At 37.3% G+C, this 19,517-nt stretch overlaps 1 protein-coding gene across 5 annotated transcripts; it reads right to left on the bottom strand.

Moving 5' to 3' along the window:
- Positions 1-88: 88 nt before the first annotated feature.
- Positions 89-6,791, bottom strand: alkal2a (ALK and LTK ligand 2a). Of its 5 annotated transcripts, none has more exons than XM_082146295.1 (6): positions 5,367-6,791; positions 4,268-4,544; positions 3,350-3,403; positions 3,177-3,257; positions 2,219-2,311; positions 89-858 (listed from the first exon to the last, which is right to left on the bottom strand). In XM_082146295.1, exons 2-6 carry the CDS (start codon positions 4,497-4,499, stop codon positions 854-856), a joined length of 465 nt encoding a protein of 154 aa, XP_082002421.1. In that variant the 5' UTR covers positions 4,500-4,544; positions 5,367-6,791; the 3' UTR covers positions 89-853. The 5 variants fall into 5 exon arrangements, with proteins under 5 accessions (XP_082002421.1, XP_082002420.1, XP_082002423.1 ...); XM_082146294.1 differs by having other exon boundaries at positions 89-861; positions 5,367-6,635; XM_082146297.1 differs by having other exon boundaries at positions 2,219-2,292; positions 5,367-6,612.
- Positions 6,792-19,517: the final 12,726 nt, after the last annotated feature.

Genomic DNA, 19,517 nt, shown 5'->3' with positions numbered 1-19,517 from the left:
TGTTAAACTACATAGAGAGACTATGTTTCATGCTGTAAAAGATTAACCTCAAATTTTTTGGTGTACTTTTATATTAAAGACAACAATGTTTAAACAATCATAATTTATTTAAATATATTGTCTTTTAAATATACATATCCCAACGAAGCAGTCAGACGCTGATATGTTTGTTATAGGTCTCATTTGTACAATATTTACATATCAAAATATACTGAATATATTCCACAGTCATACACTCAGTCTCACACAAAAACTAAAAGCTTTTGGTCACGGTTTTACTGCAAAGAGCAACCTGTCTGCTGGCTAACAGAAGCGAAAGGAAACGTTCATGCAGTTAACTGGTTTTCAGTTCTAGCACAGAGAAAAGTAAAGCTCTCTCGTTGCAATGAACCATAATGGACAATTTCTCGTCATAGCTCTGAATTGTAACCCCATCGAGGCATGTCGCACGAAATAATCACTGGCTGTGGCGAGTCTTGTTATCTGATGAGAACAAACTGAAAACCACGACAATCCCTTTTTTTCATGACGAAACGATGGAAAAATGGTTTTCTTTTTTGGCAGACAGGTTCAGAGACCAATACGCCAGATGCGTTTTTTGCTTTCTTTCTCCGACGTCCTGTATTTTAACATCGGCTCCATGCGGAGTCCATCACACCGTCCTTGGGCAAGTGCATCCCATTACTCTGTCCATTTACTGCTCTATCAATTCTCCGGAGAGGCAGAAGCAGTGTTCTGGACGCGATATGCTGATTATGTGGAATGTTGCGTGTTGGTTTAAATTCTCTTCTCTTGTCCAAAGGCACTTGACTGCTGTTTTTTTCCTCCTTCTTGGGGTCACTCTGGTTTGGCTTCAACCTGCTTGATAAAGGATGTGAAGTTTAGTGATGTTTCAGACTTGGCTGTGTTCATATACATGTGTGCACTTGGATGCATCTGAAAATGTTTTCCCTTCTGTGAAAAATTGGGAAACGGGGTTTGTTACATGCACTCTCTTCTAAAGTGGTCTCCAGAGCATTGATGTAAAGTTTATATACATGCTTAAATCACATCCAAAAGATCTTAACGCTAAGACACGGAGGTTTATCTGTAATAGGTTGGATAAGTTATCTAATCCTGGAATGTGTTCTCAGTCTCAAAACCATTAACTGCATGCATCCTCTCTGAAAGTGGGGAATAAATCCCTTTTTTGTTGTACTTTTGTAATTTACCTACATAGGAAACATCTTTTTTTGTTTTGAATCTGTGTAGTATCCAGAGTTCTCACAAATTCTGACAAATGTGAAATTAAAACTGACTTATTAAAATTAGTCATTTAAATATTTATATTTTAAAATCAATGCATATAGATGTAATCATTTAAATTTAGGCTTTTTAATGACTTTTTAAGACATCATTTTCATAACTTTTCCAGGATCATGGGAACCCTGCATATCCCATTCCCCATCTCTTCTCCAATTTCTTGTAACTCCTTCATTCAGTGATGAAAGAAGGGAAACACTTCATACTGATGGTCCACTTTAGTCATTCTACTACCTATAAGTAACTTTGCAACTACATGTCAACTGTCATTATAGTATTATTAGACTGTCTGCTTAATATCTAATAACACTTTATTTTGATGCTCCCTCTACAGACATTTTACTAACCATAGCCACGTTTCCACTGCAAGAAATTTCCCCAGGAACTAGGAACTTTGGGGTGGTAGTCTTGTGTGTTTTGTCCGCAGGAACCAGGGTCTAAATGAAGTTCCAGGTAACAATTTCCCCAGAAAGTCCCGGCTTGTGAGGTAGTACTTTTTCAAAGTTCAGGAACTTTCGGGGGTGGGACTTGGGCACTGAACATGCTGATTGGTTGAGTTCATGCTGCATTTGTTGATCTGTTGCGGTGCATGCAGTCCTACGTCACCGGACTAATTTGCCTAATCTTCAATGTACTTGGAAACGCAGAAACAGGTCTGAGGGAAACAAATTCCTGGGACAAATTGTTCCGGGTGTAATTTCGGTTGAAACGTGGCTTATAAGTATCTTTGCAAGTACATGTCAACTTATTCAACTAACCTGAACCTAACGGTCTACTAATACTCTAAAGAGAGTTAGTTGACATGTAGTTGCAACTGAATAAGAGTTGGTTGGCAAAGTTACTCATAGTCAGTAGAATGTGTAAAGTGGTCTGTCAAAATAAAGTGTAACCAAAAAAGGAATTTAAAGTGTCTTACCTGGTAAAGTTAACCCTCTTGACATCTCGGACTCCCCGCCAGCCGCGTCAGGAGTCGCGCGCACCTTTTGTAGTCTGAGGACAGGAGTAAAGCCTGATGAGTCGGATAATCAGCTGGATGAGTCCTGAATTTGTAGCCTATACTGTTTCTGTGTTAAAGGACAAGTTCGGTATTTTACACTTAAAGCCCTGTTTACAGATCGTATCTGATGAAATAGAACGGTTAAGATTAAAATTTGGACACATGCTGCTGTCCCGAGAATTTTAGGTTTATTTCGCTCCCCCACCCCCACAATGGTTGTCTATGTGCACTGGAAGATTCCGTCCTAAAAACACATTAAACTTTCGTTTACAAAGACGTGAAACTCACCCGAGTGGTCAGGGGTGTTCACTGATATGTTCACTCAAAAATCGCTGAAAAAGATGCATTCCAACAGGTTTTATCGTAGTTTTTGTCCAACTCCATTGACTTAATAGGACGTGCTGTGAGACCGCAGCACCTTTACGGTATTACTCCGCCGCTTCTTCTTCTGCTTCTTCTGTGTATTCAATGAAATGCCCGTGGTTTGCTTGCAATTGGCAAAGGTGCATTATCGCCACCAACTGGGCTGGAGTGTCTATTATTCAAGCTCTCAACGGAAGAATCACGGGTGTGACGCGTTTGGCAAAATAGGTCCACAAAAGCGAAATAAACCTAAAATTCTCGGGACAGGAGCATGTGTCCAAATTTTAATCTTAACCGTTCTATTTCATCAGATACGATCTGTAAACAGGGCTTTAAGTGTAAAATACCGAACTTGTCCTTTAAAACTCCATGTGCAGAGGTAAATCAGGGGCACCTAGCCGACATTGAGACTGTCATGAATATAAAGACAGTTTGTACAGGGTGCTGGTGCATGTGGGCAGAGGTGTAACCTGTTTGTGGGGTTGAAGAGATGGGAAAGCTTGACTGTACTCACATGCAGGGATGGTGCAGTCTCTGGTGTTATGGTAAAGCCTGTAGACATGCTTCCTGCATTTTGGACTGAAATAAAGAGGACCTGATGGAAGGAAAACAGCCCAGTTAAAATTCTCCAACACATTTGTTTTGCTTTGTTGCTTTGAGGTCACAGAAAACTCAAAAGTCTCTCACCTGTTAAGTGTTTTATAACCTTCTCTTTCTTTCTGAGGTCTCTGGGAAAGATTTCTGCAGAGAGAAAGAAACATTCAAAGGTCAAATCCTGAATATCCGCTGATCCTTCAAGAGGGACGAGTCTGAAGCTCAGACAAATACTCAGCTCAACATTCCCCAGCAATGATCATGCTCTAACTAAGCGGTTTAGACCCCCCAAAAAAACTTTCTGTACACACCATGATCACCTATTCTTAGTAATCATTTGACACACTCACCAATATTATAACTATTCGTTCAACACAAATGTATGTTCAGTACTTTTTTTAAGTACATGTAGCTTAATGTCTCTCTTATATGATAAAAGCCTAGGACAGAGACCAATGATATAACTGGGAGTCGCTGATCACCAATATCACGTGTCTGACTAGTTGGCTCACAACAGTGCAATGCAACACTGTTTCACCCAATGCTTTGAGAGTTAAGATTTTGGCTAGTGCCCTAGTGGGTACGTAAGTCATATCCTTCCTAAATATAGGTCAAGGAAAAATAAGGCATATAGAGTGTGATTTCATTGCATTACATAACAAAATATCAAACCATGTGGCAACATTTTAGACTGAAATGGTTCAGAAAAGTTAAGTTAAATCAGAGAAAGCTCTAGCAGCTAGAACTATTTTTGCAATGACTTTGAAGTAACTGGTCTCAAGGTGACTTATGGTGGAAGCATGAAGTCAGTTTCTTGGTAGGTACATGGACATGTTCCACTATAAGGTTTGACCACCAGTAAGTGTCATTTTATCTTAATTTAAAAACAAACAGTTTGCTTGAAAAGTGTGCTATCCTTTTTTTTAAGTAAATGTAAATTGACACATTTAATTATCCAATGCAATGACAACATACATTTTTAGTTTTGTGGACATTTAATGCTCTGCTTACCTAAAATTGTTTCCCCACTTTCCGTTTTGAGATTATGAGCGTCCTTTGGCTCGAGTGCGCGCTCAGTCTTCTGCGCGCTCGCGTCGTCAGTTCTGTTTTCCACCTGTCTCATGATGTCCATTATCCGTCTGAATGTTTTTTCGACCTTGTTCGCCCTGGCATCGCTTTGTGCGGAGGTACAGATTAATATTACGAGCCCCATTAGCATCACCGGAGCCCGCAGCGCGCACATCGCTCCCGCAACCAGAGTGCGCGCACGTCCCGCACTGCCCAGGTCCTGGTGAAGAAGTCACAGGGTTTATAAGATGCAAAAGTCCACTTTACGTTAAAAATAAACTTTGGAGGCTTTTACGATTTCTTAAAAAAGAAGTGTTATTTCACTTTCACTACCAGTCAGTTTGGACACACCTAGTCATTCTTGTGTCATTCACAAAGTCGTTTTTAATCATTTAGGTAATCAAAACTCATTTACTTCTCATCGACAGCAATATAATTGCATGAAGAACAAAACAAGAAGTGTCATGCTCCTCAGATGTTTCTCCAGAGAAAGAGATCCCAGAAACTCACACGTGTTTTCTCTAGAGTTACAGATTTCAACAATGTCTCAAACTGTGCTCAGATTTGGAAAGATACCCACATATGCAATCAAAAGTTTCAGTATCAACTAAGTTCTCATCATATTCTTCCAAGACCAAATAATCTCAGCGTTGCACCTGGATTTTATTGTTATTTTATTGTATTGGAGACATAGGCTACAATAAATGAGCACACCAAAGTTATTAAAGAGATATGTGCAATAAGCTCCTAAACATAAATTCAGACTGAATTAAAATCAACAAATTCAAACTGACTGATAAAGTAACAAGTTAAACTATGAAAGTACAAGCTAAGAAACTACACATTCGCATTTAAAGCATCACAGCCCATAGAAGCGTAATGATTTTTCTCCTAATTTACAATCCTTTTGTAAATCAAAATAGTTCCGGAGAAAATATATGTAAGCAATAACGTTAGGTATGATATAGCCTATGGTCAAAAAACTAAAAAAAAGTTTAAAAAAATAATCACCATAGTTCATAAATGCCTCCAGTAAACCTACCTGAGGACGGTCGTTGGCTGCTGTTCTTTCTCTCAAACGGCACAGCCTGAGGCAATTGAGCGCGCGGTGTGTTTTATTGAGTCTCGAGTGTCCGGTGCCTATATAACCACGCAAGGTTTGCAAAACGAGCTGGGAAAGAGAGAGAGAGAACTATCCTTTCAAGCGAATCGTCCTTTATTATACTCAAGCGTGGGAAGTTTGAGTGGTCAGACTCCTTTCTGATGTTTCCGAGACTTGAGAAAACTCCAGTGAAAGCTCCTCGTGGACACTGAGCGCGCGCGCCGCTTGTAGTAAATGTCTCGAAACATTCGTCGTCAATTCTCGCCAATTTATTGAGGCTGCCAGACGGAAGGAGTTGTCCCTTGTGGGCTTACATCGCCGTGTCTTTAATTAGAAACTCGTCACACGTACGCTGCACATCCTCTTATTCCCGTTTCTCACATGCAGCATCCTATGGACATTTTTTCTTGCCCACTATCTCATTAAAGCACTTAGAAAGCTGTGCTTGCAGGAAGAGACGTAGCTATACCAGGAACTGTCCCACCATTGCACAGACTGGAACTCTTATAGTGCCTGAAAATCAGGTTTTTTTTCCCTCACACACCACCATAGATCACCATTTCATCCCTTCGTGTCTCCAGAGGATTGATTCGAGTTACAGATCGATGCCTGGAAGTGGCTGCAGCTGATGTAATTATTCTGCGTAATGGTAATGATAGCGCAAGAGAAACAGTCAGCCAAACAGACCAGAGAAAAGTGAGTTCGGATTAGTTTGTGTTTGCTTTCGTTCATACCACTCCCTCAAAGCAAAAGAGAACATGGAGCAATTTGGCTCCCATCCCGGTCACGAACGGTGATCTGCATGGGCGGACTCAACAACTAGGCAAAGGTAGGCAGCCATCTAGGGCCCCTAAAAGTCAATTAGACCAACACCTAACAATGTAAGTGTTCACTGTCTTACACAGAATTAAACCTGAACATTGAGGAAAACAACTTAAGGGAAAATAAATGTTAATATGAGGAGGGCCCTGTTTGCTCAGGCCTCTGAATCTGTTTGCTTTTTATGACAACATAACGTTATCCAGTTAAAACTTTGTTGAAACTCATTGTCTTCCACTGTTTTGGATTGTTTACATGGAAACAGCTTAATGTGTGTGGTTATCTTATCAGTGAAGTCAAGTGCTCATAAAGGCAGGTACACATGATAAAGTGATTACACTACAGATATCATAAAACCCTTTTCTGTACAGTGAGACCTAAAGAATGACGGTCAACCTACTGGTTGAAGATTTAGATTGCATGGGATCTGAAAGGTTGTTCAAACCTCATGAATTGGTGGCGTAAGCAAGACATTTAAAGCAATAGTTTGACCCAAAAATCAAACATTTTGTGTGGTTTTCATGTGCCAAGTTTAATATGCACATCCCCTAATGATATTTGAGAAGGATGGCGCGAATAACAAACAAAAGCATTAAACACTTGACATAACTGATAACAAAGCATAAGTATTAAATTCAATTTAATAAAATGTGATGGGTCCTGCAGCAACATCTGGAGAAAAGTCATTTAGGGTCTTTCACTGAAAATGATGAAAATAAATGGAAAATGTTTGACTTGCAGTAACAAGTTACTGTAAAATTACATTTCATTACATATACAGAGGATGTCAGGCTCCAAAAATCTACATAAAAGCAGTTCATGCAACAAAATCTAATATTTTGTTTGCGGTTTTCATGTGCCAAGTTTTAATATAAATCTGCAAATTATATTTGAGAAGCAAGGCAGAAATAACAAACAATAATGTAGCATTAAACACCTTAATGTACATAACTGATAAAATATTATAAAATGTGATGGGTCATGCATGTTACTATAAAATTATATGTATTTTCCCATTAAATATAATATCATTTTTTCACTATGCTATGATAAATTACAGTAAAAAACTAAACAAAACAAGTTTTTAGTGTTTTCTTTTTTTTTTAAATTAGCAGTACAGATTTTTTATTTTCATTTTTGGGTGAAGTATTTTAAGCTGCTGTAGGGAGTGCCGTTTATAAAAACTTCAATTAAATAAAAAATTAAGTTTGGAACAGGAAGTGATGGAAATTCTGCCTCCTTGATAGCTTTGTATCTCAACTTTTCACGACCTGTTTCAAATAATTAAAATAAACCTTGAGAGAACTGTAAATATCTGGAAATATATAATTCAAACATGCCACTCAAAGGATTGCCTCATAAATCATTGAAGAGTTTTGAAGGGCAAACACCAGGCCCCGTTATAGAATAGACTTTATTGTAAGCAAACAAAGCATGTAAGGGAAATTAGTTCATCTGAATTGAAATTATGGCATTCTTACATGACATATGGTGGCATGACTTTGGTTACACTGCAGCACGCCATACATTTCTTTTTTCTCATTCTGAAATTTCACAGAATTCTCAGACTTAAATGAGCCAATCACATTCTTGCAGTAGAAATACGTTTTTTTGTTGATGAAAAGTGGTCAAACTCATATCAGCGAGTTTCTTCTCATTGCATCCTCATTCACCTTTCCTGTAAGTTGGAGTCTTTCTCAGACTGCCCATCTGGTTTGTCCATTTATCTTCCTTTGTCCTCTCAGCTCTGAAATGGACTAAATGTTTCCTCTGCTAGCATTTGGATGCTGAAGTATTTTTTATGTGACCACTTGGGGATTCTTTAAGTCCAATAAATTTCTTTTATTGTGTTCTTTTATTTCACGTTGGCTGAACTTCTTGGTGAAGTCCATATAATTGTACTTCTTTGTGATATACATGGCTCTGTTGGCAAAACTGACATAAATTTCTTTTGTTAAATGGCTGCCATATTTTTAAGTAACAAATACATGACAAACTATCCTATAAACTTCCTATATCTACTTTTCTTTTCTTCAAGGAAGGCAATTGCATGAGAATCATCTTAAACTGGCAGACAGTCTTGACAATCTGTTTTTTATTTTTGGCTTTGTTTCTCTCTCTCTTTCCCTGTTATATTGTCCTACACCATTAGGAAGCTCTTTGACAAAGCATTTACAAGACAAATTAGGCTATATTGGATGTTGGTGAATATGTGTTGGGTTTTTGGTTGCTAATTAGTTTGTTTCCTCAATGAGAGTAAATTAGCCTTTTGTAACCAAGGTAAAGTACACTGGCATCAAAACAATACTTGTACAATCAAGACAGATTATTCCATTTCGTTGCATTTGATTGATTCTATAACTACCTAGAGACTGACTTTAATTACAACTTTTTTGACGATATATAAAAACAAAAATACAATTAAATAAACAGCAATATCAATAACTACGTTTATATGCACCCTTATAATGCGATTATAATGAGATTTAGGCATTATCACGATTAAACTTTAGCTCATGTGATGCAATTAACTCTTTCCCCGCCAAATTTATTTTATTTATTTTTTTAAAGTTGCCAGATAGCGCCAGCTTTTTTGATCATTTTCACAAAACTTTCATGGCCCCCAGAATATTTTGTTGTGAATATCTGAACATACTCTCAAAAGAAAGAACAGAGCCTGCTTATAAATATATATATATATATATATATATTCTAGCACTTATTCATGCATTCTTTTTTTATTAACACTTGACACTTTGGGTAAGTTTAATTAAAAAGGCAACATTTTGAACAAAAAGCTGAGAAAATCGCATTTAAAAAAAAATACTTCCAGATTCAGAACGTCCATCAACAGCCCAAAAGTTTTAACAATCCTATATCTCTTCATGGGTTCAACATTTTATTCGGTAACATTAGGCAGTTTAGATTTGTATGCTGTGTAATGTTTGATGATCGCGTTATTTTACATGGGCAATGCTTCTATCGCATGTTTCTTCTTCGCCCGCAATGTAACGCATTACTTTCCATAAAAAGTAACTAAGTAATGCAATTAGTTACTTTTTAGGGAGTAACGCAATATTGTAACACATACTTTTAAAAGTGACATTATCAGTTAGTAACAATTCATACAGTTCTTAACAACAGCTTTTGATGATGCATGTCGAAATTTGAGTGATCCTTGATGCAATCGCCAACAGAAATGCTAAGTTGATTCTGCGCTAATTTGATCTAATATTTAATGTTTTTTGTAGCAAACGAGATTCATCAATCCCAGATCATACATTTTCAGCTTTGTCCAACAACTGGTCGTCTAATGGTTAGACGGAGACCTGGAGAGGCTTACAAGCCACAGTGTCTTGCACCCACTGTGAAATTTGGTGGAGGATTGGTGATGATCTGGAGGTGCTTCAGCAAGGCTGGAATCGGGCAGATTTGTCTTTGTGAAGGACGCATGAATCAAGCCACGTACAACACTTGCTTCCTTCTGCTCTGACGATGCTCCCCAACTCTGAGGATTGGTTTTTCCAGCAGGACAATGCTCCATGCCACACAGCCAGGTCAATCAAGGTGTGGATAGAGGAGCACCAGATCAAGACCCTATCATGGCTATCCCAATCTTCAGACCTGAACCCCATTGAAAACCTGAAAGCCATCAAACAAAGCCGAGCTGCTTGAATTTTTGCACCAGGAGTTGCATGAAGTCACCCAACATCAATGTGAAAGAGTGGCGGAGAACATGCCAAGACGCATGAAAGCTGTGATTGAAAATCAGGGTTATTCCACCAAATATTGATTTCTGAACTCTTCCTAAGTTAAAACAGTAGTATTGTGTTGTTTAAAAATTAATATGAACTTATTTTCTTTCCATTATTCGAGGTCTGACAACACTACATCTTTTTTGTTATTTTGACCAGTTGTCGTTTTCTGCAAATAAATGACAATATTTTTATTTGGAATTTGGGAGAAATGTTGTCAGTAGTTCATAGAATAAAACAAAAATTTTAGTTTTACCCAAACACATATCTATAAATAGTAAAACCAGAGAAACTGATATATATATATCAATTGTGTATATTACATTAGTCTCCGTGCAAAGTGCCAATAGGTGTGGCTCCTCGGGAACGCAGGTGTTTTAAACACAGAGGTGTTTAAAGTATTTGTGAAAGGCATGCGTGATCCTGCGGATTATTTACATGCATTTTGAAATTGTCATTTGGCATAGAATCACAAATTATGACTGATTATGTGTCAGAAGAGTCTTTTGTAAGACTGAGTTATAAGACAGATTGAAGGATTGTTGAATGATGTCACGCTGTCAGTTCGGCCTTTATCTATGAATTGTTTTCATGCAGATCTGTGCCGAGTGACAAAATGAAAGACGTGCTGTTTGCAGTTGCAACAGGTTTTTTTTGTAACTTAGTTCAAACAACCCTGCCAAATTCTTTGTGTAAATTTGTGTCTGCGTGTGTGTGTGTGCACGCAGTTTCCAGTGAGACTGATTGTCAGGGGAGGGCAAAACACATTCCCCATCAAAAAGAAAATAGTTGTGATATGAAATGATGGAGCTGAGTGTAGAGGTCTTGTTTACATACACTCGCTGAGCTGTTGTTGTAAGACTGGGAAACAGCAGCCACGCCGTGCATGGGAAGCTTCTGGACGTGTCAGGAATATTTCTCTCTTTTTTTCTGAAAAGTTTGTAAAGGTTAAGTTAAGATAACAGCTACATGCCAAAATCAGCAGGCAAGAGAGATGAGTTTCAGATTGCCACCTGTGGAGGAGAGGTGTTGAAGATGTGCAGATCTCAGGCATATCAGTCTCTCTCTCACTCTCTTCCATCTTCCAGAAATAGGGTAGAAAAATGGCTTAAAAAAATAATTATTATTATTAAAGGGGGTCATATGATGGTTCCAAAAAGAACATTATTTTGTGTGTTTGGTTTGATGCAATGTGTTTACGTGGTTTTAAGTTAAAAAAGTAATTATTTTACACGTACTGTACATAATTGTTGCTCCTCTATGCCACGCTTTGAAACGCGTCAATTTTTACAAACGCTCATCGTTCTGAAAAGCGTGGAGTGCTCTGATTGGCCTTAAGCGTGTGACGGAAATGTCACGCCCCTTACCATATTTGGAACATCAGCTCCTAAAGCAATAATGACAGGTGATAATGTCAGTAATACCTTATCAGTTCCGGCCTGAATCTGATCTGGAAAATGCAGATGACCAAGCTGATCGATCAACTTTGCCAGCGCGACCGGACCAGATCGTATCAGATTGGTAAAGTTGAATTTGTTGCATCCATTGGGGACATAATTACTGATTATAATGACTTATACTGTCTTTTTGCGTCGAGCTGCGCTACTGGGGGGTGAACACTATATGTAAACATAAAACCATGTCTGCATTTGTGATCGTAGAAACGACAAACAAGCGCTATCTCTATATTGCTCAAAACTCGTTTGAATAGTCAGTAGCAAATTCTTAAAATATGAAAACATACTTACAGGCTGTGTCTGTGAGTCAGAACCGCCAAAATGTACTTGCAATGATGGAATTGCACCACTTTTTAGAATCAGCCTTTGTGCACAGCCGGCCTTGTACTCTCCCAGGTTCTGGAAACAGTTCTCCGAAAAATGCACAGCTAACAGTCGAATATTTTGGTTGTACTGTTCTGGAACAGTGTTGCAAAATAAAGCTTAACCACTGATTTCGAATTGTGTCCTCTTTTGGAAGGCCGAACAAAGTAGTTTGGCTTTCGCAACGAAAAACACAGCGTCTCCATGACATGGCGGCGCCGGCGGCGGCAACTATAATACAGCGAGAATAAAAGTTACGCCTTCTTTCTTTGCGTATGCATTTGGGCGGTGTTATGAAACTCTGCCCCCACATACTGACGTAGATTTGTGGAGGCGTGTTTGAATGAAGCGTTTTAGGAAGGCGTGGTTGAGCCTTAACTTTTACAAAGAATATCTCTTTAGGTTTGACACTTTGAGCTTTGTAAATCTGCAGATCTTATACATGCACAAACAAGTACATAACACACTAAAGAAAAAGGAAAAAAAGAAATTGCATCATATGACCCCTTTAAGGGAGTACATCATTAATCCATTTTCCAAACCGTGTTTTTGTGTTAATCAACGGGACACTTATTATAAGTGTTTGTATTCTGAGTATTTTATACTGGTACGGGACATACCGCTGCGGAGTAGCCCAGTACCTGCGTGACTCGTCATAGACATAAACTACACTACAATGTTCTTCCACAAGACGCATGCAGTTCTGTTCATTAACCACTAGAGCGCCAAAAGTTACGGACTGCAGCTTTAATAATTTATATTTTAACAAATATATATTTAAAAAAATTATAATACAAATAACAGATAAAAAATGTTATACAGTATTAATAATACAAAAAGTAGGCTCTATGTATATAAGGCCATTGTGTGCATTATAGGTGTGAATTGTCAGAATGCATTTAAACTTGTTAAACATGCATTTTTAAAATAGCTAAAATATTTACAAAACATAATTTAATAACAATGTTGAGTGATTCTCTGCAGGTTCAGCTGAACCGAGTGATTGACTAATGATTGTGGAACACCAAGAAAGATTAAAAGACAAGAATAAATGATGTTTTATTAACAAGGTTCGGGAGGAGCACGTTCAGATAATTAACACAAGTGGAAAGCACTCAGCAATCAATGGTAAGAGGTGCATATATACTCCACAGTCTCACCTCATTCCATTGACAGTTTTTGCAGCATCCCTCCACCACCCCTTCTCCACACTTCTAGTCCTAAAAACACTTACATACGGGGGGAGCACTCTGGGTTCGGGCCGAACTCCGAGCTCGGAGCCCTCCCTCCGGACAGCACGCCAAATACGCATTAAACTTACCCCTTCAAATTATATGTAAGTGTGAACTCGTGAAACACACTGAGCTGCAGGAATGTTAGGCAACGGCTAAAAAAGAGCTCATTATTCAGCTTGAGTCAGTTCAGTGTTGATTCAGTTCAGTTCAATAACTGTCGACACTGCAAAATTCATCAATTATGTTGAATAAGTGTGGTAAACAATCAACCGCAATATACTCTTAGACCGCACAAAGAATTTTGTGATACATTTTTTTTAGTTTTCATGTTAATTTTAGGTAAGCTTTTTGTAATTTAGTTTTGTGATTTTGTCATTAGTCATTCGTGTTTTTTTTTGTTTTTTGTTTTTTGTTTTTTTGCTATTTAGGTTTAATTTATTTTTATTTCAGTTTTAGTTTTAGTTAGTTTTTATTTCCAGCTAAAGATTTTAGTGCTTAAGCTTACACGGCAACATTTCAAATTTTTCATGGCTTAGGCTAAGTTTTTCAACTAATAGCCTATTTATATTTTATTTTATTTCAGCTTTATTTCAATTAACAGAAATATTTTAATAGTTTTACATTGTAAAATTGCTGCCTTAAATTTTTAAGTACTGGAAACTTGAATGTTCAAGTCATTTCAACTTAAATTACATTAAATTGACTTTAAAAAGGAGTTGAATCTTCTATAACTTATAAAAAAGTTGAACATTTATTAACCTATTTTGATGAGTTAAAGTAATGAACAAAAACTGTTGTCATAACTTTTTAATCATATAATCTTTTACACTGTAGTTTGTTTTAGTTAACAATAAAAACCCTGCTAGAGAATAAAAAGAGGAAATCAAAATGAAATTTCGACTTCAAAATTCAAAATGGAATTTTTTGTACTTACTATGAATGATGCATCATTGCACATTATTCCAAACTTTTAAAAAAGACAATATTTACTTGCTACGTGGAATCAACTAAACTTTTACAAACTTTTACAAGTTTCATACAGGAATGACTTGTCAAGCTGTAAAACCATTTTGTTCTTATTGGAAACTTTATTTTTAAGAGTGTGTATGTATAATGACTTTTATCATGTCATGCAAAATGACTGTTAATGAGTTGAATCGTATGAGATGCGAGTACTTTTGAAGTCAAACCGTGGACACTGGCCTCTATGGCGTGTGTGTGGGCATGCGTGTACTTATTTGTATAATTTTCATTGTGTGCGGTATTTGTGATTGCACGTCTGGTATGCCTGCGAGTGAGTGAGTGCACATGTGCATCTCGGTAATGACCTAAACCGTTTGATCTGATGTATCTGTGCTCTTTGCTGTTGGACTCATTACTATCAATAGTGATGAGATCATCTGACTCGTCTCGGCATAATTTGTGCGCGGGGTTCATCTTCCACACCCACTGTCACGGCTCTGTTTCTCTTCCTGAGCAAATGTCCTCTGATAGAACTAATGATAATGTCCTATGACCACCATTTAGGCTATCAGGAGAGGAGTGGCTGAGGTCCGAGTGGTTGGTGGGTGTGTCGGTGGTTGTAGTTATTAGTGTGTTGGTGGTCTTTATACGTGTGCGTGAGTTTGCCGGGTGAGGAAATGGAGGCAGAAACAGAAAGAGAGCTCTGTGATCCATTTCTGATGAGGCACATCTGGTTGAGGTGAGAACGTCTCTTGTGTCACAATCTATGGTTTGATTATAGCCAATTAGATGGCTAAATAAAAAGCCTCTGCAATTGTTTTTTTGCATAATAACAAAGAATTAAAAGAACAAAAACATGGTAGAAGTGCTCGTTTCTCCACTGCCACAAGCCACAGTCCTGATGGAGGATTAAACATTTACTGTAACACCAATCAAATGCACATTCAGAGACCAGTTGAGGTCTTTATCATTCTATAATCCATCATTCTGCCTAATTTTGTACTATTAAAACTGTCTGTCTCTATTAAAGCTGAAAATCACCCTTTCCGTCAGACCTCCATTGCTTTGATTTCAGTGGTGCTTGCTTAGGCAAGTATTAAACCTTAGCGTGTAACTATAGTCCTACAGTTGCTACGAACATGAATGATACCTCAAATCCAGCGGCTTTTGTTAGATGTGCTGTTATTTTTCAAATTGATCTAGGGGATGGAAATCCCTTAAACTTACGAAACCATTCATCAGTTTGGGGTCGGTAAGAGTTTTGATGTTTTTGAAAGAAGTCTCTTATGCTTACCAAAGCTGGATTTATTTGATTAAAAATACAGTAAAAACAGTAATATTGTGAAAAACATTTTTATTTTAATATATATAAAAATATAATTTATTCCTGCTGGCAAAGATGAATTTTCAGCAGTCATATGATCCTTCATAAATCACTCTAATATGCTGATTTGGTGCTCAACAACCCAGCTAACAAAAACATGTTGAACGTTTTGCTTTATTCTGAATGTTTTCTGAACATTCAGTTTTTTTAAACGTTTTAAAAACTTTTGTGAGGGGTTATGTGAATGTTAAAGGGGAAATATGCCCCTTTTTAAAAGATGTAGAGAGAACCTTGCCAGAACATTTAGCCAAATCAGAACATTCCCTGTTAGCTGGGAAACATTTCCTATTTTTTTTTTTTATTAATGTTGAAAACAGCTGTGCTGCTGTTTTGTGTGTATTGGTAGCATGTGTTTGTGTTTAGGTAGGCTAACTTTACTTATTTCAATTGGACATTTAGTTTGCACTAGTTATGTGATTGCACTATAAGGATTGCTCTAATTTTACTGTACTTTGTATTGTGACAATAAACAATCTTGAATATTTTTGTGGAAAATTTGATTTTTTTTCAGGATTTCTTGTTGAATAGAAAGTCCAAAAGAACACAGTTTATTTGAAATATATATATTTTTGTAACATTATAAATGTCTTGACACTTTTGAGTAATTGAATGCATCCTTAACTAAAGTATTAATTACTTTTGCTTAAAGGTATAGCGGAGGATGTTTTACTTCCTGGTGGGTAGTCTAAACTATTGGTCCTCCTAATTGTCAATCATTCTGGTGAATCAATCAAACTTTTCAAAAATTGGAGAGGGCGGGTCTTATCTAAAATTTGGAAAGATCCTCCGCTATACCTTTAACAAAAGTATTAATTACTTTTGCTTAACAAAAGTATTAATTACTTTTGCTTAACAAAAGTATTACAAAAACTGACCCCAAACTTTTGAATACCATATCATATCACACAGAATACCATACCAACTGAAAATAACAAATTTAAGATCTCAAACTTAAGTCTGCTTAAAGGTGAATTGTGTAATTTCAGTAATTGGAATTGCAATGATTGCTTTTTAAACTGGTTTTCAAACACACACTGGAATAAGATGCTGAAATGCATGGTTAGGGATTTTTTTATTCTTACATTTATGCATTTGGTAGACATTTCTATCCAGTTTATCTTACATTGCATTCAAGGTATTCACTTTTTTTAACCAGTTAATGCATTTCTTGGGAAATAAACCCACAACCACACCATTGTTAGCACCATACTCTATTGTTTGAGCTGCAGGAATCTTATCAACCTATCATGCACAAAGCCTGATAGGTCAGGTCCAGTTCTGAAGAGGTGCATGATTGAATTAATTTAAGTATGGATTTAAATATCTGTCCTTTTTTAGCCTCAGTAAAATACAGCCATGTGTTCTAGCAGCTAGGGGGATGGTAGCCTTGACACTTTTAACATCATGTGCTGTTGCCTTTTGCACACTTTTGCCTTGTTTTGCATTTAGGTAAAACAGCTCAGCTTTAGTTCAATTGTATAAACATGTCATTCGTTTGTGAGCTTTTGCATATAGTTCAAAAGTGATTCAAGATGCTCTCCCTTACAAAATAGCCGCCTCTGCTATACACTGCAAACCACATTTGTTAATCATTGGGATTACCAAGACAACTGAAGTTCTTCATATGATTATGAGATCTGTGCTTAGCTACAATTTCACGCTCATGGTTGGGTGATTGTTAGAAATGTTCACTTTAAGGGGGAATCCCATTTTCTGTTCAGTCCCAAGATGTTCATTTACACTTGGTTGAATTTAAATACATTCAATGACAATTACTTAATTCATCTTCAAAGCCAAAGATTACTACGGCAAATACAAAACTAAGCCCAAATTGCTTAATATCGCTCATAATGGCTGGTTAAAAACCAAAGACATCAAAACAAGTGTGTACGTGGCTCTTTGAACATCTATTAGATGATTTTCCTGACCTTCAGTTGACAATTATGTTATATATTCATTTCATAGTGATATATATTTCTAATATGGTGCATTTGCTATAAGGGAGGTAAATGTGCACATAATAAATTTCAGTCATTCCAAGAAATCTTGTCTGTACTGTGGATCCAATGACTCAGAGACAGATTATCCCAACAGAATGTTTTCTGCTCCAGACACATTTGTCAACTAGCTAGCGTAGTATGTGAGTCAGAGTTGAAGCAAAATTTTTAGGGGGTCTTCCTGAACCAGATTTGGGAAATGCAGACTGACTTAAGTACACTTTGAAGTCATTCACTTAACCTTCCGACAACATCTCACTCCTGATGTCACATGAGATGAGGGGGAGACGCTATTAATATTCTGGCTTTCCAAGGTTGTCATGAGAGAGAAACCTACCAAGCAGCCTTCGATGCTCTGTCAGAGAAGGGCTTGGCCTCCTTAAAAATGAATTCAAAATGTTATCAAATTAATATACATAATTCAAACGCATAAAATGTAGCTAGGTGGATTTTAATAACTGCACAAGCACGAACGATGAGGCTGGCAACTTTAACTTCATTAGTAAATTTAAGTTATTAGTAAATTGAAAGTAAAGCCTTCCTGTAGTTCGAACAGTAGAGCGTTGGTGCTTGCAACGCCAAGGTCATGAGTTTGATTCCCAGGGAAAGCTAGCCTGGCTAATGTCAGACCTCTTTATCATTGAGACGTGGTCTGGGAACCACATGTTCATTTTCTCGTATTTGAGGCGTGGTTTACGAATGCCCAGAGCCGTTTATTGGGCGCTACGAATGTCTATCAAATGCACCTGTACGTAGCTCATAGCCAATCGTTTCAATTATACCAGATGACGTATGTAGAGCGACAGAAATTCTTGTACCTTGAAATGCAATGTAAGTCGCTTTGAATAAAACAAGTAAATGTAAATTAACCAATCAGAATTATTATTCAAATAATGAAGCCTAATTCATTTCCATCTGTTCGGCAGAAAGCATTAAGCCGCTTTCTCTGTTGTTATACAACAGTCAATTAAACAAACAAATTAATTCTGAGTAACTTATATTTCAGACAAAATATTGCCAAATACTTGCTCCACCAGCGAAACTTTACAACACCGATCAAAAACACAGTAGTGGTGTTTCATTCCTGAATTATTCATTGTTTTTGAATAATTATTTGTTTGGTTCATGAACGAATCAGCGTTTTTGAACAATTGAATAATTGATCAATGACTTTTGAATGAATCATTTGAATGAATGATTCCAACGCGCACTCGTGGGGTGCTTCTCAAAAAGAAGGCTGCATCCTAGTGAGGCTGCATGCGTCCTTCCTAGTCCAGTCCTTCAGAGGCTTGTCTTCCCCCGCAATAAACGCTATACGTCATACATTTTATCCCCCAGCTCGGTCACAACGCGAAAATACTATTAAAATTATAATTTGAAAAATACTTTATATTAAAAACTTTTATATTAACTGCCTTTCTATTATTGCAGTACACTAAACGACAACCGTCTGTAGTCTCTCAGTGGTACAATATGGGGGCTCGTCCGGGACGTTTTTTTTCTTTTAATTAGGGAAGAGAATCAGGATCAGGAGAATCAGAATCAGAGAATCTCGTAATAGGTTGGGCAGTTAGTTCGTGTTTGGCTTCGGACAGGTAACTCAATGCGGCTCATGATTAATAATTTGTTTTCTCCCTGGGTAGTTTTTTATTTTATTTCGGCCGTGGTCGGCCGTGGTTGCAGGTCTGGACCGATAGTTCCAGATTATGGAAGGTTTGATTCCATAGGTTTGATTATGAGCCCCCATACGTACAGTTTAGCATTATGTGATTATTTACACACAAAAAAAGAAAACATAATGCCTTTGACTCCAAAATAATTTTTTGTCTTGGATTTCGTATTGAAATTACACAAGCTCAGTGCCGAATCATTTTCTGCAAATTCTTTTCTTTTTTTTTTTTTTTTGAACTGGAATGTGTGCAAAGGATTGTGGGTGATTGGAGGATGCAAAATATACACTTCATGCATCCTTCAAAAAGCAAAGGATGTGAAATGAAGGCTGCATTTAAAGGATCTTTTAAATTGTGACGTCCTTTGATGTTGCAGCCGAGATATGTAGCCTTAGGACGCAGCCTTCTGATTGAGAAGCATCCATAAAGACAGTCACTTGTTGTCGCC

Source organism: Leuciscus leuciscus (genome assembly GCF_965113295.1).
Source record: "Leuciscus leuciscus genome assembly, chromosome: 18".
Taxonomy (NCBI): domain Eukaryota; kingdom Metazoa; phylum Chordata; class Actinopteri; order Cypriniformes; family Leuciscidae; genus Leuciscus; species Leuciscus leuciscus.
Note: the sequence above shows the minus strand (reverse complement) of the source record. Positions and strands in the feature narration are given on the sequence as shown.